We start from the raw sequence: 25,119 nt of genomic DNA on the forward strand, positions 1-25,119 counted from the left end.
TTAATCCTATTAATTATAACAGTTTTAGTCTAAATGATGATTTAAGAGGATATTTTAGGAACTCAACAAATATTTTTTTATAAATAACTAATTTAATTATTTTTTTAATCTATACAAGTTAAGCAAATTTTATATTAATTATCAGAGTTATTTTTTTTCAGAGTTAGTATTTTTTGTTTTTTGTTGCCAACTTACATTTGCCCGAGCAACATAAGTTTCTTTTCGGTTTCTGATTCATGCATACGAAAATCTAATGGGGAGAGGCATCTTTATTTTGATTTGTTTTTGAGGGGAAATATATATATATATATATAGAGAGAGAGAGGTGACTTTTAGTTTACACTTGATGTTCATTTGGAGAGCAGATTTGAAAATAAGGAGGAGGCGATGAATTGGCCACGTGGCTTCATTACAGTACATTTTCATGACACATCCCTTCCATGATATGATAGCTAGTCACGTGATATCAGGATGCCCCCTCCTCTGTTTCTTTCCTCATTAAAACAAAAGACGTATTTTGTGGGATACTGGGATGTAATATTGAATGATTCGTCGTCGTCGTTGTTGTGGGATCTAATATTGGTAAATCCCAGTTCTCACTGTTAGCTACATATTGTACTTGTCTCAGTCCTCGAGGTCCGACAACACTCTCAGCCAATTCTCACTTTGTTGAGCTGCTGCAGATATTTAATGTGGCAAGATATTTTCTCCTTACACCATTTTCTTTCTCAAACCTGTGTGTTAAGTTAGCTGAATCCTCTCTGTTTTATGTACCTAATCTCTGTCATCCTTCTTTTTCTGTCTTGTAGAACCGTATTTCTTATGATATCATTTTGCCCATTCCCAAATAAGAAAAAAAGACACAAATTCTCACTTTGTTCCTTCACTCTCATTTTGGCGGTCTTACCAATCTGCTGCTACTACTGTAATTACCACAAAATCTTCAACATCAACCAATTCTCATTTTTGTTCACTGTCATTTTGGTGATAAATTGAGAATGATCATCTATTGTATCACACTCTCGCTTGTTCTTTATTAGGCTGATTCATTAATTTGAATTGGTTTGAGTGGACCCCCGCCATTGTGTTTCTTCTGTCACGCCTAATCAAAACCTTGTGCTTTCATTTGCAAAATCACCCTCATTATTTCCCCTTTTCTCGATCAGTTATGAATTAGTCAAATTGGAGACAATGCCAATTGGGTTTTTGCTACATACATTAAATCTTGACACATACCACTTTGGAACTTTTCAATTGAGTCGAAAGTTCCAAACATAAGAATAACGAGCGCATGCCCCATTGCCACATTTGAAGCCTCCATTCCCGAACATTTTGTGGTACCAAACACTTCACTTGATTATACCATTTTATTATTATTTTTTCCTTAACATTTTGTGGAAAGCACGTGTGGAAACAAACATGGGGGAGGAATCGGAAAAAAGTGCGTGGCAGACAATGGTAAATGATTGAAACCAAACCTTAATCATGGCAAGCTCATGCTTGATATTTTGTTCCTTCTTCAAAATCTTAATTATATGATCATGTTCAGTGATTCCTTTGAGAGATCAGACACTCATAATTTGTGATGATTTGACATATTCCCACAAAGAGCTTGTGATTATGCATTACATATATTCTGAATGTGAGTGTGTCAGTGAGAGAGAGGGAGAGAGACTTAGTGATGCAGCACCGTTGGCAATGGTGGGTAACACTTCCCAATCATAATCATTTTCAAGCTGCGAGGAAGGTTTTTGAATTTTGGAGGTGTTTGAGAAGATATAAAAATGCTTTTTAAAATCATTTTTTCGCAAATCGAAACACACTAATTCATGTATTTACTTTGTATATTGTAAAATTATTTTTAAAATCATGGTTTTGTTTCTGTTCAAACACCTTCTTTTTAATTTAATATTACTCCTCTGGTCATTAATATAAGACCCAATTTTTGAATTGGTTTTGGTCCTAAATATAAGACACATTTATTATATTTATCAATTTTCTTTAAATTACCCCTATGGATATTCCCTCAACCATAATCAAATAGAAGAGGGAGATGGGGTATTAAGAAAGATGATTGTGGTGTTTTAGGAAAAATGTGTCACTTTTCTTATAATTAACTAACTTACCTAACTTTTTTTATCTAATCAAATTAGTTAAATGAGTCTTATATTAAGGACGGGAGGAGTATTTGATTATGACCTTGCTTGTTCCTTTATCTTCTCATTTCCTCTTCCTCGTTAATTTGCTGCTTGCTCGTTTTTCGCTTACCATTCTTAACAAGTGGTTGAATAACTTATGATTTTTCCTTTAAAATTTCTATTAACGGATATAAATTATAACTAAGTGAAACTCTAACCATAAAAAATTTGTTGAAAAAATCAATCTTTTTGGGTCTGGAGATATGATGAAGTTCAGATTCAAGAACTATCATCGTAATTCTTTTAAATAAATACTGTAGTTTTATAGTTATGTTCAATCTTTTTTTTGAGCCGAGATAGCTATGTTCAATCTCAATTTGACAGAAAAAGATGCATAACGTCAGGGGATAAAGTAGTACAAGTAGGGAAACGGTTCAAAGTGGGAGGAGACCAAATCGAGATGAGGGATTCAATTCGAAAAGAAACTGGAAGACCCCATTGAACAGAAGAGCCGAAATGAGAAGTTGCCACGTGTGAGAGAGGCCCACACATCCATCCCATACTATTACTCAGGAGGAAGTTAGCACGTATGAAGAGCCAGGCAGGCAGTCAGCGAGCCAGGCTGACATCTTTTTTTGACGCCTTCAAAGAAGAAAGAGAGAAACACAATTGGAAAGCATAGCAGCAACAAAACATAAAGAAAAGCCGGTTCTTTTCTTTCTGTTTCTTTAACCCCCTCTTCTTTTTTACTTTCTGTGTTTCAAGAAAACGGTCGTCACTTATCAAGAGCATCTCCAATCTATCTTTTTTTTCTTCCCTGAGCTGCTTCGATTTTTCTTTTTTTCGTGATTTATGTATTTTGAAGATATATATTATCTTGAAGAGCTGAAAGGCATCGTCTTGATCGTTTGAATCTATGGAACAGCTTGTGAACTTCATCATCCGGCCACCAAGGTATCAAATCTTCGCCGCCTATTTCCCATGATAAATATATTGCCAAGATATGTTATTGTTCTAAACTCCCAGATGGGTTTTTGCATTTGTTTGGTATTGTTGAGTTGCAATGTGATGGAATTCGAACATTTGATTGAGTCCTTTCAAAGCCCCAACTTGAGTGACCATAATTGAATTGCGAGGAATTGGCCTGGCCGTGAATCAACCAACCCCTCATTTGGAAGAGAATCACTTCAACGGACCCAAGTAGATTCAGCATATAGATGGTTTATGCTTCTTCGCCAAGAACCCGGAATGATTTTAATATTTGGCGGGTGTCTACTGCATCTTTTTAAGTTGGCTTAAGCTACCCGAGGGTTCGCTATTCGAGATCAATTTTAAGCTACGTGAAGGTTCCTCTTGGTTTTCTGCTGTTAGTTTACACACGGACCATTTGATGGCCCCTGCTTCATTCCTTATTTTAGAGTTAACAATTCTCCGCTGGACGAAAAGATATCTTATCTAAGGAGTGTCATCTCAATTTCATATTGAATTTTACCCCCTTCTTGGATCTTCCTTGAAAAGATAATGTTTATGTGATGCATCTTGCCACTCACATGGCAGCACAAATGGAGCAGTGCACTCCTAGGCCGATATAGCTCAATTGCACTGCATATAAACTGAAATTCAGTGTTTGTTTATGCTAACCATATGAGTTCTTATTGTCCTGTGTTCCACAAGTGGGATCTATCAAATAGTGTCTGGTAAGAAACAGCGGCTGAATCTTGATTACCCCATTTTATTTAAAGAAAAAAGTACTCTTTTTGACAATTCTAGGTTTACGGTTGGGTGTTAGGATAAAAGAAAAGAAAAGGAGCTATCGCATCACATTCGTTGACCAAAGAGGAAGCTTTTCAAGACGATCAGGAAAGGAAAATACTTCTGCTTCTGAGGAAATTTTAAGATTCTAAGTTGCAAGTTAGGCTTTGAGGTAGAAATTATGCATATCATGGACTTGTATGCCCATCACACAATGATGATATCTACTCTTCTTGGTTTTCTCTCTGCAAATTTTGGTGAAATATGACCTGGCTTCTACTACCAACATGCCTCAGCCTAACCAATCTCTTAGGCATATAATCTTTTTTAAAAATGACTTCATTTTAAATTATTATGACGTTATGAGTGTATAATTTATTGGAATGCAGAGCGGAATATGACCCAAAAAGTGATTTATTGGAACAAGAGTTCATGCTGAAAGGAAGATGGTATCTACGGAAGGATGTAGAGGTGAGCTTCAAAATATTGAATCCACCATGGTGGTATAATTCTATCGGATCTTTGTTTAAATGCATTAAAAGCTCTTAGTTGTGACCCCCCGGGGCCCCCAAAAAAAGAAAAAAAAAATTTGGGAGAAAAATGTCTCTATGTAATATAATTATAAGTGATAATAACTAACACAATAATTGGCATTACGGAGATTCATTAGCTTGGTCATAGTTGACTTCATAGCGGATTTGATGTTGACATGCACCACGGGCATGGCTAGGATCATAGTATGCTAAAGGTTCTGTACATGCACAATGGACCTAGTGCCTAAGTGGTTTGCACAATGGGCCAAGAATTATTGAATGTGTATTCAGTTCTAGTAAAATTTCCTATGAAAGATGTATGTTTGTGATGTTCTAAGAATTATAGATGCCATTGTTAATTTCCACCAAAGCATTCATTTAACTTGTTATCAATTTGAGTTGACGACCTCTTTTGTCTGCCATTCATGTAAATTCAATATTCTGCAGATAAAAAATAGTCGGGGTGATATTCTTCAATGCAGTCATTACATGCCCATTGTCAGTCCTGAAGAAAAGCCTCTTCCATGCGTAATATATTGCCATGGGAACAGGTGACTATTTTAGTTTAGCGTGCAAGTTGATGCTTAATACGCTTACATTTAATCTTTACAGTCATATTCTGGACATTTCTGACTCTACTGCTTTGAAGATTCTGATCATTACTGTTTTGATAATAGGATTATGTTATCACTGTGTCTATCATATCAATAAGTAATTTTAACATGGATACGGCCTTATAGATGCCTTATGAAAGAAGTGGGCTTAGTGATTTCTCCTTGAACTTTGGTCGTTTATCATAATCAGTTATGTTTGATTGAGGTGTCACCCAGAAAAACTGTATTGTGAAAGTTATCATGCTCATTTTAAAAATAAAGAAGTTATAAACAGGATACTCATGCGTACTTATTTGGTTAGCTAGCTTCTGACATGGAATAATATTTGCTTGAATTCAGTATAATCTACCTGTTTCTTTTAATTCAAATGGTGGGTGCTAAACTGGAACTTATATTTTCAAATTGTGTCGTGAAAATCATGGATTGATAATTCTGATTGCTATAAATGCAGCCTTTAGCTGGTGGATGTTCTGTATTGCATAGTCTTAGTTTGATAGCTTTGTGTTGACTGGGTGCAATATTTGTGACAGTGGATGCAGGGCGGATGGCAGTGAAGCTGCAATAATTCTTCTTCCTTCAAATATTACAGTTTTTACTTTGGATTTCTCTGGATCTGGACTTTCTGGAGGGGAGCATGTTACTCTGGGCTGGAATGAAGTGAGTTGTGTAGCAATTTCAATATCATATTTGGCTATTCATTGAGATGCGAGACTAAAATTAGGAAATCGATAGATAGATGGGCATATAAGGATTGGGTATAGCGTCACATTTCTTCTATCCGTCTTAACCTACCGGAGATGACTGGGATATTATATAGATATCCAAAGTTCTTTTTTCCCCCTCATACCTGAATTTGTGACATCGGTGGTCTTCCTTGAATGTTGAAGACAGTTTATTTCTTGAACTATACATGTAAAGGCCAAAGATTACGCTATGGGTAGGGGTGGGGGATTCAAACCTCTTAATATAACCAAAAGAAGATTGAGCTCTGAGAGCAAGCTAATCCATAAGTATAAAATATGTATCTAAATACTATTATCTTTCATTAAAATTTTGACACTCGTCATTTACTTGAGTTTCCTGAGTTAGTCTTATTTATTATATTGTTTCTGTCCCAACAGAATCAAAACTATTCTCTGCTGTGAATTTTAAGAATCTTCTCTAGTTCTTGCTTTGTTCCCATTCTTCAAGGTAGTTATCTAACATTCTTGACTGTTTTTAGAAAGATGATCTGAGGGCTGTGGTTGAATATCTGAGGGCAGATGGAAGTGTCTCTTTGATTGGCTTATGGGGCCGCTCCATGGGTGCTGTCACTAGGTTTGCTTCACTTGCTTGCTTGAGCTTGCATTTTGAACAAGGTTAAAGAATTGCTTGTTGGTCATACATGAGGTTCTAGCTGAGGATTGTAATGTTACTTCACGTAGTTAAATGGTACTTAGAAATTGAGATATATTAAATGAACCCTATAATCATAGGTTCTCTTGTTGTAGTCCTTATAGAATGAGAACCAGAGTGACTCGAGATGAAGGGACTTTATTGAAGTTTTGACAATGATCATATGGAATGATTACGGAAGAATTACAGTCTCCTCGATGGTTGCTGAAATTCCTTGGAAGGAGTTGTATCTACCAATGATTCATGAAAAATAATAACCATCTTAAACAATAGTCCTTAACCTAGAGAGGGAGCATTTGGGACTTGAAAGGTCTTTTGTTCGTTTACAAGTTATGGGAGTTTCTTACCTTAGTAAATCAAACATGTTTCTCTTGTTGGAAGTTTGCTAGTATTGCCCATTAATTTTTTATTCAGCAACTCAAAAGTTACACTTCTATATTGTCTAGAGCCTCAAATTTTCTGTTTTGGCTAAATTAGTTTTCTTTAACATTAATGATAATGTTATTCCTTGAAGCCTTATGTATGGAGCAGAGGATCCTTCAATTGCCGGGATGGTCTTAGACAGTCCCTTCTCTGATTTGGTTGATTTGATGATGGAACTGGTTGACACATACAAAGTCCGTCTGCCAAAGTTCACTGTGGGTATATTTGTTCTTTTCACGTAGCACGAAATTTCATTATCGAAAATTCTATTTCTGCTTATAGGTATTTTGAGTTTTGTTCGTTAATAAAGAATAAGAAGATGAAGGATCATGAAATCTCTTATAGATGAGGGGATCAAATAGAAAAGACCATTAGGTCGAAAAAGCAAATCAATCCATTTGTACGATAGATCTAGGAACTCTGCTAATTAAAAAAGTTGGTATCTGTTTTTTGCTTGGTAGATAGGTAGTAGACCACCTTTTGTTGCTGTCACAAATAATTAGAACTTAATGTTGAAAGCTCCCTGACACGCCTACAATCCTTGGAACTTTTAGAGGAGAGGTTATCCTTCCCCTCTAAATTAATTTACGGTGCAATGTAGCATCTGTTACAAAACATAATCATAAGTTTTGCTACTGGGTTGCAAGCATATGATGTTTACTGTATTTGAGTATCTTTAATACTTTACATTGATTAGATTTGTTTGTGTCAGGAGATTAGATTTTCATTGCCATGAGGACTTCTTATTGGTCATTTGTAATTTGTTTGTGTACTGAATTGTAGTCGCTTAAAGTTAGATTGGGGGCTATAAATTCATGGGGGAAAACTTGATTTTAAGCTCTTCTCTTACTGCAGGTGAAATTTGCAATCCAATACATGCGAAGAGCAATCCAGAAGAAGGCAAAATTTGACATAGTGGACTTGAACACCATTAAGGTGGCCCTTTTAAAATTTTCTCTGGTCTATTTTAATCCTAGGGAAATATCCAATACTCATCCTTTTTATTATTATTCTCTCTTTTGACATTAGCTTTATTTATCTTAAAAAAGTCATTCTCTATTGTAGGTGGCAAAGTGTTGTTTTGTTCCTGCTCTACTGGGGCATGCCATTGATGATGATTTTATACGTCCTCATCATTCAGATCGTATATATGAGGCTTACATGGTATGTTTCCGAACGAAACCTTTAACTTTCCATTGACAAGTGATTTAGTTGACTGAACTTATGTTACATTAGCCACATAGGTCAAGTTTTCATGATATTTAGCAACCCTTTCATTTACTTTAACCATTGAGTGTATGGTTGAGCCTGCAATGTACTAAGAATGTCATGATATCTTATAAACTTGCTAAGGTTCTTAGAGCTGATATTTTTAGGTCTCCTGGCTTCTTACATTTTTTTTAAATACTCTGCCTTTTGGATTTTTAACTTGGTCGTCTATACTTTGTAGGGAGACAAAAACATAATTAAATTTGAGGGAGATCACAACTCTCCACGTCCTCAGTTTTACTTTGACTCCATAAACATCTTTTTTCACAACGTTTTGCAACCTCCAGAGGATGTAATTGGGGGATCAATTTTTGACCCTGTGAATGATTACTTCGGTAAGGTAAATTAACTGCTCTGCATCTCAATGGATCTGTTTTGATTAAAATATGAAGTGCCTTCCTTATACATTTTGCCATTGTTGACTGGCTGTTATAATATTCAGGGTGGTTGGAGATCTCTGAATGAAGTGGTATATGATGAGTCCTCATCATCAGAACACAAAGGCATGACTGGATACCTTGCATCTCTGAACTATTTTTACTGCTCTGTTTTAACCACGGTCTATATTTGTTAATGGTAATGTTTATTCTGTTTCTCAACTATTTCTTTGTTAGTTGCAGAGCCGTCAGCAAGCAGTACAGCTGATGCCATTAGGCAAGTCCGTTCAAAAAGACCAATGAGCAGGATGGAGGTTTGTATTTATTCTATTCTTAGTGTGTTGTTAGAATAGAACACATACAAATTGGCTAGGAAGATCTATGGTGGCTTCTAAAGAAAAATGATCTTGCGTTCGGTAATGGGTATGTTTGTGTTAAATGATGAACATTGATTGGGGCTTCCTTTAAAACAACTCAAAGTGAGCGCAACTGGAAACTGAATGCCAAAAGAAAAGTATATGTGTTTCAACTCTCAACTGAGAAAAGGGTGCCATTTTTGTTCTGTTGCAGAATGAAATACCCATATGTAAACACCATTAGCCAAGCCACCACAAGAAAGCTGACAAGATAATGCCATTTCAGAACAGTTACAGTGGGGCAAAAAATTTAACGTTGAAAGTCCTGTCATTCCTCTCCAAAGTCCAAAGTTTGCATAAAACCTCGTCTTTCTTATTTTGTCCTGAAACCCTGAAAAGTATTTAGCAGAAAGCCAGAAAATGCTCTAAGCTTTTTGGTTCAATCCAACAGTCACCAAAATATCCAAAAAAAAGTCTATGGCTAGGAGGCGTAAAGTGTATGGCGTAAGCGTCTTCGAATTGGGGGGAAAAGAAGCATTAGGAAAGACTAAAGCCTTCCTGGGTATCCTTTGTTTGTTCTTTTTTTTTTTCCATTTAATAATAGGACAAAGAGAAAGGGCTGGAATTTTTTTTTTTTTTTTTTTAAAGAAAAGAGAGGATAAGGCGATCCTCCTTAGCAAAGACCAAGTGCCAACAATGTCCCCTAAAGATCTTATTGCATGAATACATTGCAAGAAAAGATGCGGCTGGGTGAAGCCTTGAACGGTTATAACTTTTTTTTCCAAACGTTATTGGCATGATGTTTTAATTTCTATTGTTTTGTTTAAGAAATATTGCATGACTTTCTGCAGGTTCCATCTGGTATTTCTTCAAAAGATGAACACTGTGAACGTGAGGTATCATTTACCTTTATTTTTTGGTCACATTCTCTGACCTCACTCGTGTGATAAATATAAAAGCCAGATATCTGGCTTCAGATGGAGGAAGATCAGTAAAAATAAACTAGACTAGAAAGACGGAATAAGTAGAGTCAGTGCCTAATCAATTTTGGTATGATATTTGCGCACTGCAGGGTGAGAAATCCAATGATGAACTTTCCTCATCGTCTTCCAATATGATTAGCTTTGAACTGTCGAATGGCAATCCCTGTGGACCCCATGTTCCAACCGCATGGGAAGATGATCAATACGTGGAATATGCGCTTGATGACCTGACAGGTTTTCCATCTTGTCCAGAGGAGGAAGAAAGAGTGAGTAGATTAAGTGGCTCTTCACATAATCTGAATCTATAATGAAATTCTTTTTAAGAAATACTTTCTTCTAATTTGTTTGATTTGTTTATATTATCCAGATGTTCATGGAAGCCGTGATTGAGTCACTCAAAGACATGGAAATAAGAAATCCCCAGGCAGAGCAATCACCACCTGGCGTTGGAACTGTGCCTGCAGAGCCGTCACAAAAAGATGATCAACAGGCTTCTTCACAAGAGCTTTCTAGGCCCATAGAGAAAGCAGAACCAATTTCGAATGTGGCCGGTGAAGTGTCTGGAGCTTTGGAGGCCAAGTCTCAAAACCTTGCGTCTGAACCAAGTTTGTTACCTGGGGGAGCACCGATTGATACCTCACCAGCCAAAAACTCATCCCTGAAGACGAGTGTTTCTTCTGCTAGTAGTGATAGTCTTGCTAGTGTGCCAAGTTCATCTGACGCTGACGTATCACAGAACACCAAAGCCACGTTAACAGTTGAAAAGAATAATCAAGCAGGTCATGTTAAAGATGGCTTGATGCGTCGTTGGGATTTCAATTTTTTCAGGAACAGTAATAGTAAATGAGCTGAGATGCTCTCTCAATGGTTGATTTTTCATCGTTACTGTAACTAGAAGACTTTAAGAAATAGGTTGCTTGTGTGCAGAGTTAATTGCCGATTCTTTTTCATCTAACAACGTATATGAATCTCATTATTCTCCTTTTTTCTTATTACTCTCTTATTTCTTGCGCTAAATGAGTCTTCAAGGCACAAGATATCAAAACTATCAAAACTATCGAGTGGTGCGATTCAATTCCCCGTTGAACTTGGCCAAATATTTGTTATTTTAATCATTCGTTGACTGGGGAAATTACAAAAAACACTCAAAAGCATTATAAATAAGTATTCTAGAAGAAAATTAATGCCTATTAAATCCTAACAAATTACAAATAAGTTGACAGTATTTCTTACTCATGTGAAAAACTAAAATATTATTCTAATTAATCATTTTAGTTTTAATTAAAGGCAATATAAAAATATCAATATTATACCTTTAAATTTAAAAAGAATAGCTAATAACTTGTTAAGTCTATAAATACTCAAAACTACGAAAGTTTCTTTTTATATTTAGACTAGAAATTCTGACTCGCGTCTTACGTGTTCTGGAGAGGAAAGTTATAACTACTTGTCATTTATTGTAAGGCCAGATTTCCAGGCTTATGGCGCAAGTAAACATTCCCGTATTTATCCCAGATCATGGAGAGTTTAACCACACATATGCAATTACTTCTGAGCTAAAATAAGAAAGTGTGTTCCATTGTTTCACCTATCTTCCATCAGCTCCAATGCGGTCTCAACCAGGGAATGAATTGTTGTGTTGTGCCTGTTCAGTCCGACCGTACCAGAGAAGACATTGAAGCTTTCAAGCTCTGACGTAGTCTCTGATACACACTCCAACACCTCCTCCATCCCCAGATTCTTGAAAGTAGCTATGTTTTCTGGGTTGTCTTTCATCATCCAAATTGCCAACTCTATCACAAACCTCCTTATCCTTGGGACCTTGGTCGGTGGATATTGGTGTTTCTGCAGAATCTGGACCAGTCTACATGCTATTTTAACCTCCGCAGTTCCAGCTTCTTCATACACAATGCTTGATTCTTCAGAACTTAGGAACTTGAAAGCATTTGCTGCCAGTCCAACCATCACTTCTTGTAGCTTGTTCTCTTCCCACAAGATTGCTCGAAGTATCTGCAGGAAAAATCATCAAGATCGGACGAAAATAATCAAGCTTCTATGATAGAGAGAGAGCGGTGCAAATTGTGAAATTACAAGGACCAAGCTGAGAATAGCACTTACCGTCGGTGCTGCATTTGTCACTGCCTTTAGCTGGCTGAAGTATTCTGGTCCACTGTAGATACATAAATTTCTTAGAATCCTAGCAGCGTTGACGCGAAGCAATGGGTCTTTTAACGCTTCCACAAGCCTTCCCAATACATTCAACTTCAAAACACGATGACAGTTACTTCTGCTTTCTAATACCAGCATTGCCAGGGCCTCACCAGCAACAGTTGTCACGCGTCTCTGAGTTTGTTTGAAGAATAAGCTAAACAATTCCTTAAGCACCCCACCAGTACCTCCAATTCTCTCTGTTGCATTATCTTCCAATGCAAGACTGGTTAAAATCTCTATCCCAAGTTCCTGTAGCTCGGGATGTTTCTCTCCATCCCTTAATATATCTCTGATGTTGCTGATTGTGAAAACTATCTCAGAAATTTCTTTTCTAAGATGCTTCCCGTTAGTGCCTGTTGCGTTAGCAAGCATCTTCACCAACTGTAAAGATCTCTTCACCGTCTTTATTTGTGAATCAAGAACATTTCCATCCTTCAATGTCCTTTCTTCAGTACGTGTGAAATCTATGATCTTTGGCAACAGGCCTCTTGTATTTCCAATCTTCCCACAATTATCATGATCCCGAGCAAGTTTTTTCAGAATTGCTAGTCCCAGCAAGTTGAATGTCCAAAACCCATAACTTGGATGATCGAACACGAGTTTCTTCTCCCCAATTTCATCAGCTGCAGGAATATGGTTCCTGTTAGTGTAGAAAAGAGAAGATATAGATTCCATTGCTCCTGGAATTCCAGCTATTCTGAGAGAATTCTGCCTCTTGCCAGCAAGTCGTGACAAAATTTCTGCAGCTGACTGTCTTATTTCTTCTTCTTCATAGTCTGTCAAATTCAACATCTCAACCAATCTTTCTATTACTGATATAGAAATTCCAATCTTTTGTAGCGTATAATCAGAAGACTCCTGGCTTTTCGCAAACTGGCGAAGAATTCTCGTCCCGATGAGCTGCTCATCAGGGGATTCTGAAGACAGAAGTTCCATAGCAAAACTATCCATGTCCATTTTCAAGCCATCAAATACGCTTCCAGTGATGCATCTTGAATAAGAATCATAAAAGAATCTTGTAACAGACACCATTCCTGATTGCCCCAGTTCACACTCAGCGTTCACCTCTTCCAAAAGCTTACAATACCTAACCTCCCATTCCCAGTAAGCTTTTTCCATCAGAAACAGCAAAGCCTCAGCCAGAGCTAATGCATAGAAGATATTCAGAGCAGATGCTCTATTTCTCTTATCAGAGTCTCCCTTCTCTATCTCTCCATAGTTATGCATGACAAGTTTTATCAATGAAAGAACCACACAAGCCGAAGCGGAGAGAAGCTGGAGCCAATAAAGAATCTTACTGATATGTCTAGCAGCAAAAGCCCACTTGGCATATGGCAGAAACGGAACATCTGAGCTTGTCCACGTCCTAGTTGGTGTCCTTGGATTGTCCCACTTCTTAGGTGTTACCCCATTAACCTCCTCCGCCTTTATTTCTCTCTGTTTCTGCTTGTTCTTCTTCATTGGCTTGAAAAGACTCTTTATACTTCGAAAGAGGGACATTGAGCTAGACCTCAGAATCCTGTAACTGTAGATTCCAGCATCAGTCAAAGACCACGTGGCTTGGTGCTGCCACTCAAGCTCGTGGCTCCTGCTGAAAATCCTAGTCCCTTCGATTAACAATATGATGGTGACGAACCAGAAATCGGTTTTGTCCAGTGTAATAGCGAAACCACCAAGAAGAACCACAGTGGCCCATATAAACCCAAGCGTTCCTAAACCTGTTGCTGATTTTTCAAGCAATGCGAGCCTCAGGGCAAAGAGAGTCAGCTTCTTCTCTGGTGCTCGAATCGTGGAGGCTTTTGGAGACGCTCGGTTCTCAACGTTGCTAAGTTCTTGCTGCTCGGACATTGTGGGGGTGCATGTACTGCTTATTCCGCTCGGCTCTCTGAGTTCCGGCACTTGTATATTAATGCTACTGATTCCCCCTTCTTCTCCTGAATGCATGTGATCCATGTGGTGAGCTGAAAGTTGTATCTATCTATCTATCAGAGATCACACAAAGGTAAGAGTTTGAGAAAGAAAAACGATGAATTGGAAAGTGGGTTATGCATTTAAGTTTGTGTTCATCATAGATCACAAAAAGGTAATCCTTATATAAAAATGGCGAAGAGCAAAGTGGGTTATGATTAGATCTTAGACAAGGGTATGTGTTGACGAGAAAGGAGGAGTTTATAGGTGGGTGTATATTATACGAGAAAGAGTAATGGTCAAGCACGTTATTGTGATGTGAGGGCGGGGGGGGCATGTCGGGGAAAGAGTAACGTTAAGGTTCCTTTTTCTGTTAATGTTCGAAGAAGTTACTTGGGAAAAGTCGCAAGCAGAAGACAGCCATTAACTTGGAAAATGGTTTACTTTCTCTCCTATGCTCGTCGCTCGGAAAAGTTGCCTTCTCTTTCTTGGATATGAGCATCGAATTTAGGACCATATATCCAATATGCTCTCTATGCAAAACTACGTAGGTTAATGTAGGTATACATGAAAAAGATGTATAGTTAAATTTATTCAAAAAAATTGAGTCCAAAAAAAAAATTTATTAAAATTGAAATCAACAAGTCTTACGTTTACTTGGTTCTGGACTTTGGGTTATTGTCATTTCAAGAAACATGGCATTATATAGAACACAAGTTGAGGCATAAAAAGAGAGTGAGGATTATTTCTGTAGCCACAAGGGGTTAACCTGTCTCTTTCTCATGTGATGTTGAAACTTGAAAAGGATACTTTCTGATCCTTGAAACTTAGGTGACAACATCTATTGGGCATCACATAAATTAAATTTGAAAAATGGGTTTGCTTCGTGGAAGAAGACTATATAAATGACAAGATAGGAAAGAATTAAGCCAATCATTGACTTGACCTCAAATATAGATCAAAACAAGGTGGGACCATTTCCCTAAATGTCTTGAGATAGTTTCAAGACTTTAATTAGTGACAACCAGACATTGTACGTGCGAGTAATTTAATCAGATGAATGTGATTATTTTATTATAACAATAACACATCACTTGCCTTAGATTAGCATTTGACTATTCTTCCACTTGTGAGTCAAATCTTTAAGAACCTCTTTCTTTTTTCCTCTTATGTTTCTTTTTCCGTAAACGATAATGAATAATGTTGTTGTAGCTTGTAGAATTGGGTTACCGTTGAAAGCACGAATAGTCTGATATTCGAAGGCCAAAGGCTAAAAATGCCGACCAAAGCAACAGAAAGTTTGAGCCTTTTAAGGGTCGAAATGGCACGCATAGTGGTCCACCCCTAAACGCGTTCGCAAACCAACGGCGTTAGTCATTAATGTTATCTGGACATGTGTGTATATTTATTATCAAGTTTTAAATTACCACATAAACATCAAGATGATTGTCTAGTTCAGAAACCATTCTATCACCTCCTCGTATACTGTCTTGCAGCTAAGCAATGGAGAGATATCTTCAACAATCATCAATAGTGTGACTCTTCCGTCAAAGCTTTCTACGTTGAAGCTTGAGGGGCAAGAAATGAGAAGCAGCACCAAAGGACGGAGAAAAGGAAACAGAGATTAACTAGGTAACAAATGGGTTTGGGGGATTCTATGCCAACCACAGGATCTGCAGCTGCTGACATCATATACAGAACAGCACCCAGAGCAATGTATATTACTCTTCCGATCCTAAATATAAGACTACAAAATGAATCTTATATTTAAGATCAGAAGAAATATATTATTTGTAATCATACCTATAATTACACGCAAATATTCGGGCATAATTTTCTTCAAACTCAGTCTGAAAACCTTGCTACATATAGGGCTTGTTTGGATTATCTATTTATAAGCATAATCACATAAACTGAGATAAAACTTATCATAGATAGTGGCTACAACCATTCCAAATCAGTCCATATACAAGACTAAAATACTCGGTGTTTTTCTAAACTTTTTTATCAATTACGCACAATCTTCGGCATTCTCCTTCTGAAATTTGACAATGAACTCTTCCAACTCGAGGGAATGTGCGAGCACCTTATGTTACTACATAATGAATGGACTACCCATGAAGAAAATTATTTGTGCATGATTCAAAGTTCAATTCCATGAACTAGGTCACGTTATTCTGATCTGCTGTATTACTGCTGAGGGATGACAAGGGGAAGATGGAATGAAAACTTTTCATTCTAGATTAAATCTAAGTCAAGACAGAGCAAACAGATTGGCTCAATTGGAAGTCACCGATTTTGATTAAGCGGCAGAAACCCCGAAGAGAAGAATGTTACAGCCTATAGAATACAGACTCAATGAACAAGGTGCACGCCATGAAGATTAGAGAACTCGGACCCAACTACAGTGATCTTTTCCTGCAATACAAAGTATGGTCCATTTACGTAGTTAAATAGACCTAAAATGTTCATCCCCATTCACTCAAAAAAGAAAAGTGTCATCCCTATAATCTGTTCATACATCCGTGATCTCAACTTACCTTGTGCTTGGCTTACTTCCCAAGACCAAGGATTTAGTATGAGGCAAAAACGGCAGATGAATAAGACTCGTATTATAGAATACGGAAAGAAGTAGGAATTTCCAGTTATGGAACAAGAGCGGGCAAAGAAAAATGTGTAGAAATACTAGAGAAAGGGCTTAGAGCAACGCAAGCTTATTCCTGCAGAAGACCTTAACTATCTTCCAGCATTCCCTGGCCACACCTTAGCTTTCTCTGCATCAATAATGGACTCCACTTGTTTCACTGCATTCTCAAGCTTCCCTTTTGCATTCACAACTACGTAATCAAACCTTTTAACATGTTTCACCTCCTCCCTAGCCGAGGCAACCCTTACAAGCAGCGATTCTGCAGTTTCCGTCTTTCTATCTACCAACCTCTCGACCATTGACATTTCATTTTCAGCCACAAGAAATATGAAAACCGCCGAATTACCAAGAGCTCTCCTCAATGTTTGAGCCCCCTGAATATCAACCCTCAACACAATATCATACCCTTTACCCACATAATCTCTAATTTGCTGCTTTGGTACACCCTTATAATCCCCATACACAAGTGCGTACTCCATAAGCTCGCCTCGCTCAACCATGGAAAGAAACTCCTCCTTGGTCACGAAGTAGTAGTCTTTTCCATCCATTTCACCGGCTCGTTTCGCTCGGCTCGTTGCAGTGATCACGAAGTGAAGATCCTCTCGAGTTTCCTTTAGCTTCTTGATCACAGCGTATTTACCAACCCCACTGGGCCCGCTAATGACTATAATCAAAGGGTTAGGATTCGGGAGGAGCGAGTCTGAGCTAAACGAAGAACCTAGAGATGATTCGAGAGAACGAAGCAGCTCAGACCGACCGGCTTTGTCAACCGCCGGAATGGAAACCGATAGGCGCCTCCGAAAATGAGCCATTTGGGAGTACAGAGGAGAAAATCGCTGGAATGATTTGATATTCTGAAATCTTTCAGCGGAGCAAGTTTCGCTAAGCGAACTGAGTGTAGGAACCGCGAGGGTGCAAGCATTCTGGAAGTTTCTGTGAGGAATTGAAAGAAAATAACGCTGGTGAAGATTGGTGTGGGGGGAAGAAGTGCAAAAGAGCCGACGAATCATGAAGAGAGGTACGCTGCTCGAAGCTTATCCAGCATATGGTGTGATTTTTTTTTTCCTACCAGCATCGACCCCAAGTTCTCAAATACTTGCTCAATCTGGACGAGAAATCGGCGCTCCTTGGATCGTGAAGAACTGAAGATCACAGCGGGCTAAGCGTCAGGGCAAAAAGAGAAAGAAAAGACGATCATGGGAGCCAAGACGAAGGGAGCTTCATTTTTGTTCATCCCTTGACTTGATAGCGAGAGGAATTAATAGAAATAGTAAAGCTTTTTTTTTTTTTTTTGCAGCTAGCCAGCTACCATTAGAGGTCTCATAGAAGATCATTGTGTCATGTAGCATATGAATAAGCAAAAGGGACGGAACAAGCTTCATAAGTTGCTTTGCAATGGCTATATGATTTGCCCCCCTCTATCAAATGACTCTTCAATCTCCGGGGTTAAATTGGCTTCAAGTCCTTCTGAACAATGATAATGATGCATGATAAGGCTCCACGGTGGTTCTTCCTTTAGCGAAAAATCATCTCTACGTTAACTGATCATATGGCATTGCAAACGAATCAAGCATATAGCCATTATGTAATCATATCTCGGGCATCTAACAACAAAACAAGCAAAATAATCGCAACTTCACACTCTCGAGCATCATCATCCTATTGGTAAGGATGATTAAATTTTGGTAACTAACAAGCTTTCCCAGTAAGGCAATATCTACACTCTTCCACATCACTTGATCCATAAACTTTGCGAATTTCAGAGGCAAGCACCTTGACAATTTTTTGTTTGTAATCTAGAAATTTAGTAAGTAATTAATGTGAAGAACTTTGAAGTTACAATAATAGTCGTATCAAATTTGCTTCTTTGCCACAAAACCAGTTTCTACGAAGTCATGGTACATTTTCAAAGGAAAGATTTACTTATTTGAACTATAAGCAGATGTCTGGAACAGAAGGAAAAATAATACGGTATCATGGCATTGTTACGGCCGACGGTTTTGGATCAACGCCAATTCTGCAATGAAGAGAACAGCTCAGTTTTGTAGGCAGCAGCTGATCTGCCTCCATTTCTTGGCTTTTCGTGCCTTTCATGTCCTGTGTTATGAATGGATCGAAAAGTCTAGAAAATCATCAAACAAACCACGTGAACCCCTTCAAAAATTTAAACTGCTGGTGCAGATCGCCAGATGTGAGAAATGCCGGCCATAATCTTCTCAGACTACAGTCTCCTTCAGCTCTCTATTTGATAATAGTATTCAGGTTTTAAGGTTATTCCACCTATATTTGAATTCAGATGATCAATCTTGGACAAGGCGTCGTACATGAATCTAGACATCAGAGTTGCATGGCAAATGGAAGAGGCTGGCCGCATATTCAAAATACCCAGAATCAATACCACTGACCACCAGCTCCACTTTGAGCAGCAGCAACTTTTCTTGCCATATACTGAGGTTTTGGCTGCATTCCATTAGAAGTTTCAATTCCTTCATCTTCTGCCCTCTCATTTTTACAGCTTGGGTTTCTTCTAGGATATGGACAACTTGAAGCAGCATATTGGGCTGGAACAGAGGGGTTTCTAATTATCCTCCGCTGTTCAAGAGCATCTGCCGTTGCTACTGCCCCACAATTGTTGTATCGCAATACAGAACCCACAACTTTCCCAGGTCTTGCCGCAGCACCTGAAGTGAGTAGTCGCAACAGTATGAGCCAGGGGGAAAAACAAGCCCAAGAAGCAGAACAAAAGAAAAGCAAGGAGCACCTGTTCAAAAGACAAGGATCTCTAGATACATTTATATCCAAAGATATATGATGAGAGGGATGAGGGACAATGCATGCATAGAATGTAGCAATATCCGGGCCTTGAATTCTATTTTTAAAAAATTGTGATGTTACCATTGACTGTACAGGTGTGTTCTATGTGCGTTTAGCACAGAATATAATCACAAAAATGTAAGCCATCAAACCATAAAGGCCTTATTTCTTTAATACAGACCCCGTTCCTTTCAGCCCCACTCATACACAGTTACTATCCTATGGCACGAGAGAAAGTTAAGGCACGTGCACCACTGCTCCTAAATAGGTGGCAGATGCTATTGGAGAGATTATCCGCAACCTCAGCTCATAGATCAAGAATAGGTACTCCCCATAGAAGAAAACCAGTAACAAATCAATGATAATAGTTAAAAGGAAACCTGGGTAGTGATGCGTGTTGCCTCTCGGGAGGGGCAACTGTTCCACCTTTTCCATAGTGCTCCTCAAGATACGCAAATTGCTTCTTGAAGTGGTCCACAGCACTGTTCAACAACATACTGTAAGTCTCTAAATATCTAAAGCAAATCGCTCCTTTCTTATAATGCTCTTCACGAAACTCAATTTTAAAATAGCTGTTTCAACATAAGCAAAGATCTGTAGCTACCCCAAATAACATGCTAATCAAGCACCAAAAGATGCTGTGACGCTGGTGGTAAACAATCAAGATATTTTCTTTTGATAAAGAAACAATTTACCACAAGGAAATGAAACTACAGAAATGGGAAATGAGAAATCATCCCGTACAAACCCAAAAAAAAAACAAAATATGAACAGGATACACATGAAAAATCGTCATCTCATAAGGATTCTCCATGCATTAGCATATATAACAATATAAACATCATGTGATTAAATGTTCCCGACTCTGTCCATGATGTAAACAAATGTGTTCAAGATATTTAAAAATTCACCTTCATATCCTTGAACTTGGTAGGACATTTGCAAACCTTTTCTATCTTAGATAATGGAAGGTAGCAAATTGTTAGGCTCAAACATGTTAAAGCTTGTAATTACACTTTCTTCTTTTCAATGAAGTGTGCTTAGAGAGATAGAGACTCCTTAACAGTCTGACTGACAATATGAAGCAACAGAAGTCCCTGACCGTGTAGTTTATAAAATTTACAAAATGCAAGTGTTTGATCCCAAAGAATAGGGTTAGACAACATTACCTTGGATACATAAAATTAATTGGCTCTGCTCCCTCTAAATATTCCTTCAGCATCTTTGGATGGTACTCCAAAATCTCTCGATAAATGAGCTCCCTTACGTCTTCCTTAGTAATTCTGCGCCTCTCAAATTCAAATTCCATCTTGCTAACCGGCTGAGCAGAAGGCTCCCTTTCAACTTTGGCCAAACCTTTAAAATATGGGTCTGCTAAAGCCTGACATTCAACACAACATGCCCTATCAGAAATAGATGTTACATGGAGGGTGAACCGTAGATGCATAGATAATCAGCCAACCTCTTCAGCTGTAGGTCGATCCTTGGGTTCAAATGCCAGCATTCTTTCTAACAAACGAAGAGCCAGGGGATCTGCATTAGGAAACTTATGGGACAAAGGAACCGGCTTCTTCTTTCGCATGCTGCTCAAATATCTCCGAGCTTTCTCATTTCTCACCTGTTAATATAATTACAAGCTTGTAAATAACAATATAGTACTCAAAAAGAAAGCAGAAAATAATGAGCAAGAGCAACCAAACAACAAACCCTGGCAATGGCTTCAGGGGATGGTGTTCCAAGAAGATCAGTCATAAGGTCTAGCTGATGGACAACATTCTTTCCCGGGAAAAGAGGTTTTCCAGTCAAAAGCTCTGCAAAAATACAGCCAATACTCCAAATATCTATGGCTGGTGTGTACTGGGGGGAAAAAGTAAATATTAGGATACAGAAACATATATGATCACATATATTTACTGAGAATGGGATGATAAGCCTAAGAGATGCACAGAAAAACAAAATGACCATCCTCAAGGTTGATTTCACAAACATGAACAAGTGGAAAAACATGCTGCACCTTGGAGAAAAAGGATCCACACAATTCAGGAGCCCTATACCATCTTGTTGCAACATAATCCTGTCCATGAACAAGTGGGGATGAGATGACAAATAAAGAAAGAAGGTACGTATTCACAATGATAGTCATGGGGAAATTCTTACAGTCCAAAATATGGCAGTTGGCGTGTCATTAAAAGTTACTCTGGCAAGACCAAAGTCACAGATCTTAAGTTTACAGTCAGCATTTGCTAAAATGTTTTTTGGCTTTAGATCTCGATGAAAAACATTAGCTACAAGACAATTAAGAAGTCCAAAATCAGCCAGAATGATCATATAAATTAGCATCTAGTTTGTTATGTTAAAGCCTTTGATATTCAAAAGGAAAAGTAACAACAGCTACTGTAGTAATGCTAAGATAGGTCATTGAACTATAACAATCATGATTCACCCAAAAAAATATACATACATATATATATAACGATCATGACCTGTATGAATGTACTTCAAGCCTCGGAGAAGCTGATAGAGAAAAAATTGGTAGTGTTCTGGAGTCAAATCATCATTTGCTTTAATGACCTGATGTAGATCAGATTCCATGAGCTCAAAAACTACATATATATCTTTGAATTCCCTCCTAGAGGGAGGTAACAATATATGCTTGATCTCCACAATGTCTGGGTGACGCAAGAGTCTAAGAAGCTTAATCTCACGAAGAATGCGGGTAGCATCAGATACATGTTCAAATATATCATTGATCTTCTTTATTGCAACTTTTTCTCCAGTGTGTGTATCATATGCAGAGCAAACAACACCATAGCTTCCTTTACCAATTACTTCTTCTATTCTATATCTGCTACCTTCACCATATTCTGTGAAGAAATCTACATCCACAGAGGACTACAGAAACACAAGAAAACATATAACTTGGCACAGTTAGTAGCAAAAGAAAAGGTAAAGCACATGTATAGAACAAAATTCCATGCACAGGCATACTGCAAAGTTGGTGTCTGAAATTTTGTCCATCTATGGAAAAGCAAAGCTAAAATCTTCTACAAAGCACTAGGGGATGAGAATCATTAATGTTACTCTACACATATGGTTTATTTAATCAAAGAGAGTTTAAGACATACTTATACAATTCACTGACAATAATCCAATTTTAAACAGTAAAATCCAAATGAAGCATCAATCAATTTGGAATGTCAAACTGATTGGTAGACCAATTACAAAAAAATGATAATAAGTCGGGTCCAGAAGTCTGCGGACACAAGAGTAAATAACTGTGGAAACTACGTCCAAAACAATAGAAAATTTGCACCAGGAGGTCCCTGAAATAAGTAGCAGCAAATAGCAATGCAAACATATGAAAGGGAAGCCTAAACATGTACTAGAAGAATACTACCAAATAGAGACGGGGTGAAAAAACGGTTGCGCTATGCATCAGCCGAAAACTAGAGCGCCATACTAGGTGCTGTGAGAGGAGAAAATCTCAAGCAAGCATGAATAAATTTTGTGGTACGTGAAATGCAGAAATTACAAATCAAGCATCAATCATTCTTTTATATATTCATCACAAACACCCAAGTTTCCTTTAGGACCATCAGTCAATAACCAATACAAATTAAATTACACATGCACATCTATAAGTAAGCGTGGACGAGTAACTCTACCTTTCTTCTATGATCAGGCAGCATCGTAGGAACCAAGCATAAAAACGGTCAAAAATATAAGCCAATAGAGGCACCCAACAACCCCTTCTCTCAACTCCAAAGTACAAATCACCAAACCACCGCTTCCCGTTTGCGAACCCAGAAAAAAGCCCCAGAAACGATAAAGTGGAGCTACAACAACCGGATCAGAAGAGTCTCATCAAATGCAACGGAGAAGGTCCAAATACGCTATAAAAGAGCAGGAAAAGAAAACCAATTGTAACAAAGTTGCAACTAAAAGGGAAGCCAAACAAGAACAGGAATTGCGCACTGTTTGGCGGCTACAATAGCAACAACAGTTGAAACAATGGAAAATATGCTGTAATTCCACTACATTTAAACCAAAGAACTTAAGAGAGTGAAACAATTACAATATAACTAAACCAGGACAATTCAGCGGAAGTCTCAAAACGTAGCTGGAGAACCCCCAGGCAGCAGATCACGTTGAAGTATGATTTTTCCTATGCTATAGGCCTAAAGATAGCGGGAAAAAACTAATCTTGAAGGATCTACTATGGCGATAATCTCAAACGCGCTAGAAAAAGAACAAAAAATACTGGGAAATACTCGGGGTTTTAAAGCAGGATAAGATTCCTTAGTTGGTGGTGCAGCAGATGGTGCGAATGAAGAAGCATGGAATAGATGGATTGAAATTGGAAGGGAATGGAAAATTCTTCCGAGGGGGCTAGGAAAAGAAGAAATGAAATAAAAAGCTTTCGGATCTCAGAGAGAGAATCCCAGAGAAACCGTGTTACTCCAACAGGAAGGCTGTGGCGTTGGGCTAAGAGAGAGACATAACGGGACGAGAATGTCAAAATCAAAGTCAATAATATAATTCGAGAAATATAAGATGAATTTAGGACAAACAATAAGTATTGCTTCCCAGCTTTTCACTTTCGCCTCAAATTTTTTTTCTTTTCTAATTTTTTTGCTTACACAGGTATCCCCACCAGTAATAGTGACTAATCCCTTCATCACGGAGACCTCCACTTAAGGGCAAACGACTAGCTACTGGAGTATTTTCATGTTCAAGGATGAGATTCAAACCCCCACTACTTGGTTAAGGGACTAAGTGTCTGTTTGGATTAGCGGTGAATAACTGTGATTTTAGATAATCATGAATTTTATAAGTGACAGTGGTTATAAGTGACACTGGTTAATCATGATTTCTGTTTAGATATTTTTTTTAATAAATGATTTTAAGAATTGTGATTATGTTTGGTTTTGATTTATTAAAATCACTTATAGATGTATAATTACTAAAAAGGACATGAAATTAATAAAGTTGTTTACATTTTCATAATTATTATATTTAATAATAAATTTTATTAAATATAATTTAATAAATGACATGAATATTTAAATATTATTTTTATTTTAAAATTATTATTTAGAATAACTTACAAAATTTATGTGTAGTAAAAATATTAAATAAAAAACCCCATATAAATAAGAGATGAATGAAAATTAAAAAAAAAATGATTAGCAAAGGGTAGATTGGAGAAAATTTAATTGTTGAAGATTGATCAAGATTTTTTAAACGCATAAACTACTTTTTGTTGCTTATCCTAAAAGTGCGGTGGGAGGTTAAAATCACGATTTATCAGGATTTCATAAAAATTACCCAAACAACTCAAATGTGCTTCATAATCACTTATTTGGATTTAAACGGGTTTATTTGAGATGCTACCGTTTAACCAAACAGACTCTAAGTGAAGTTACTATTGGGTCACTACAACGTGGTTTCAGATTTTATTTCTTCTTTCCTTTTGGAGTGCTTGAATTCAATGACATGTTTGGTTTTACTAGGAGAAATATGTTGTTCCTCTGTTACTTTTTTTTTTGTTGAGAAATAAACATTTACTTCATCAAAAATGAAAAATAGATAAAATTAGCCATAAGCTTATTTTTAAAATATCATCACTTGATTAATCATAATTCTAAGAAATTCACCAGTAGCTTAAGCGTAAAAACTATTTACTTCTAATAAATAGA

General features: G+C 37.5%; 4 protein-coding genes across 10 annotated transcripts; 1 reads left to right on the forward strand and 3 right to left on the reverse strand.

Moving 5' to 3' along the window:
* Positions 1-2,767: 2,767 nt before the first annotated feature.
* On the forward strand, positions 2,768-10,830 carry LOC114718664 (uncharacterized). 4 transcript variants are annotated; one of them, XM_028904068.1, is made up of 15 exons: positions 2,768-2,832; positions 3,004-3,092; positions 4,280-4,361; positions 4,871-4,974; positions 5,568-5,694; positions 6,260-6,354; positions 6,947-7,070; positions 7,711-7,791; positions 7,921-8,019; positions 8,306-8,464; positions 8,567-8,627; positions 8,745-8,815; positions 9,709-9,753; positions 9,930-10,106; positions 10,208-10,830. In XM_028904068.1, exons 2-15 carry the CDS (start codon positions 3,055-3,057, stop codon positions 10,685-10,687), a joined length of 1,743 nt encoding a protein of 580 aa, XP_028759901.1. In that variant the 5' UTR covers positions 2,768-2,832; positions 3,004-3,054; the 3' UTR covers positions 10,688-10,830. The 4 variants fall into 4 exon arrangements, with proteins under 4 accessions (XP_028759901.1, XP_028759902.1, XP_028759900.1 ...); XM_028904069.1 differs by having other exon boundaries at positions 2,829-2,846; XM_028904067.1 differs by lacking the exon at positions 2,768-2,832 and having other exon boundaries at positions 2,859-3,092.
* Positions 10,831-11,175: 345 nt separating this feature from the next.
* On the reverse strand, positions 11,176-14,170 carry LOC114718663 (uncharacterized). Its single transcript, XM_028904065.1, has 2 exons — positions 11,959-14,170; positions 11,176-11,850 (listed from the first exon to the last, which is right to left on the reverse strand). The coding sequence occupies exons 1-2, from the start codon at positions 14,002-14,004 to the stop codon at positions 11,425-11,427; spliced, it is 2,472 nt and encodes an 823-aa protein (XP_028759898.1). The 5' UTR covers positions 14,005-14,170; the 3' UTR covers positions 11,176-11,424.
* A 2,004-nt stretch (positions 14,171-16,174) lies between these two features.
* On the reverse strand, positions 16,175-18,064 carry LOC114718666 (guanylate kinase 3, chloroplastic-like). Its single transcript, XM_028904075.1, has one exon. It carries the CDS (start codon positions 17,614-17,616, stop codon positions 16,696-16,698), a length of 921 nt encoding a protein of 306 aa, XP_028759908.1. The 5' UTR covers positions 17,617-18,064; the 3' UTR covers positions 16,175-16,695.
* Positions 18,065-18,385: 321 nt separating this feature from the next.
* LOC114718665 (mitogen-activated protein kinase 16) lies at positions 18,386-23,894 on the reverse strand. Of its 4 annotated transcripts, none has more exons than XM_028904074.1 (9): positions 23,086-23,894; positions 21,904-22,312; positions 21,578-21,705; positions 21,435-21,494; positions 21,128-21,277; positions 20,883-21,038; positions 20,590-20,801; positions 19,800-19,902; positions 18,386-19,444 (listed from the first exon to the last, which is right to left on the reverse strand). In XM_028904074.1, exons 1-9 carry the CDS (start codon positions 23,107-23,109, stop codon positions 18,998-19,000), a joined length of 1,689 nt encoding a protein of 562 aa, XP_028759907.1. In that variant the 5' UTR covers positions 23,110-23,894; the 3' UTR covers positions 18,386-18,997. The 4 variants fall into 4 exon arrangements, with proteins under 4 accessions (XP_028759907.1, XP_028759906.1, XP_028759905.1 ...); XM_028904073.1 differs by lacking the exon at positions 18,386-19,444 and having other exon boundaries at positions 19,741-19,902; positions 23,086-23,256; positions 23,692-23,891; XM_028904072.1 differs by lacking the exon at positions 18,386-19,444 and having other exon boundaries at positions 19,741-19,902; positions 23,086-23,256; positions 23,496-23,891.
* Between the last annotated feature and the right edge of the window lie 1,225 nt (positions 23,895-25,119).

Source organism: Neltuma alba, unplaced genomic scaffold (genome assembly GCF_004799145.2).
Source record: "Neltuma alba isolate B1F8T4 unplaced genomic scaffold, ASM479914v2 tig00011856_pilon, whole genome shotgun sequence".
Classification (NCBI taxonomy): Eukaryota; Viridiplantae; Streptophyta; class Magnoliopsida; order Fabales; family Fabaceae; genus Neltuma; species Neltuma alba.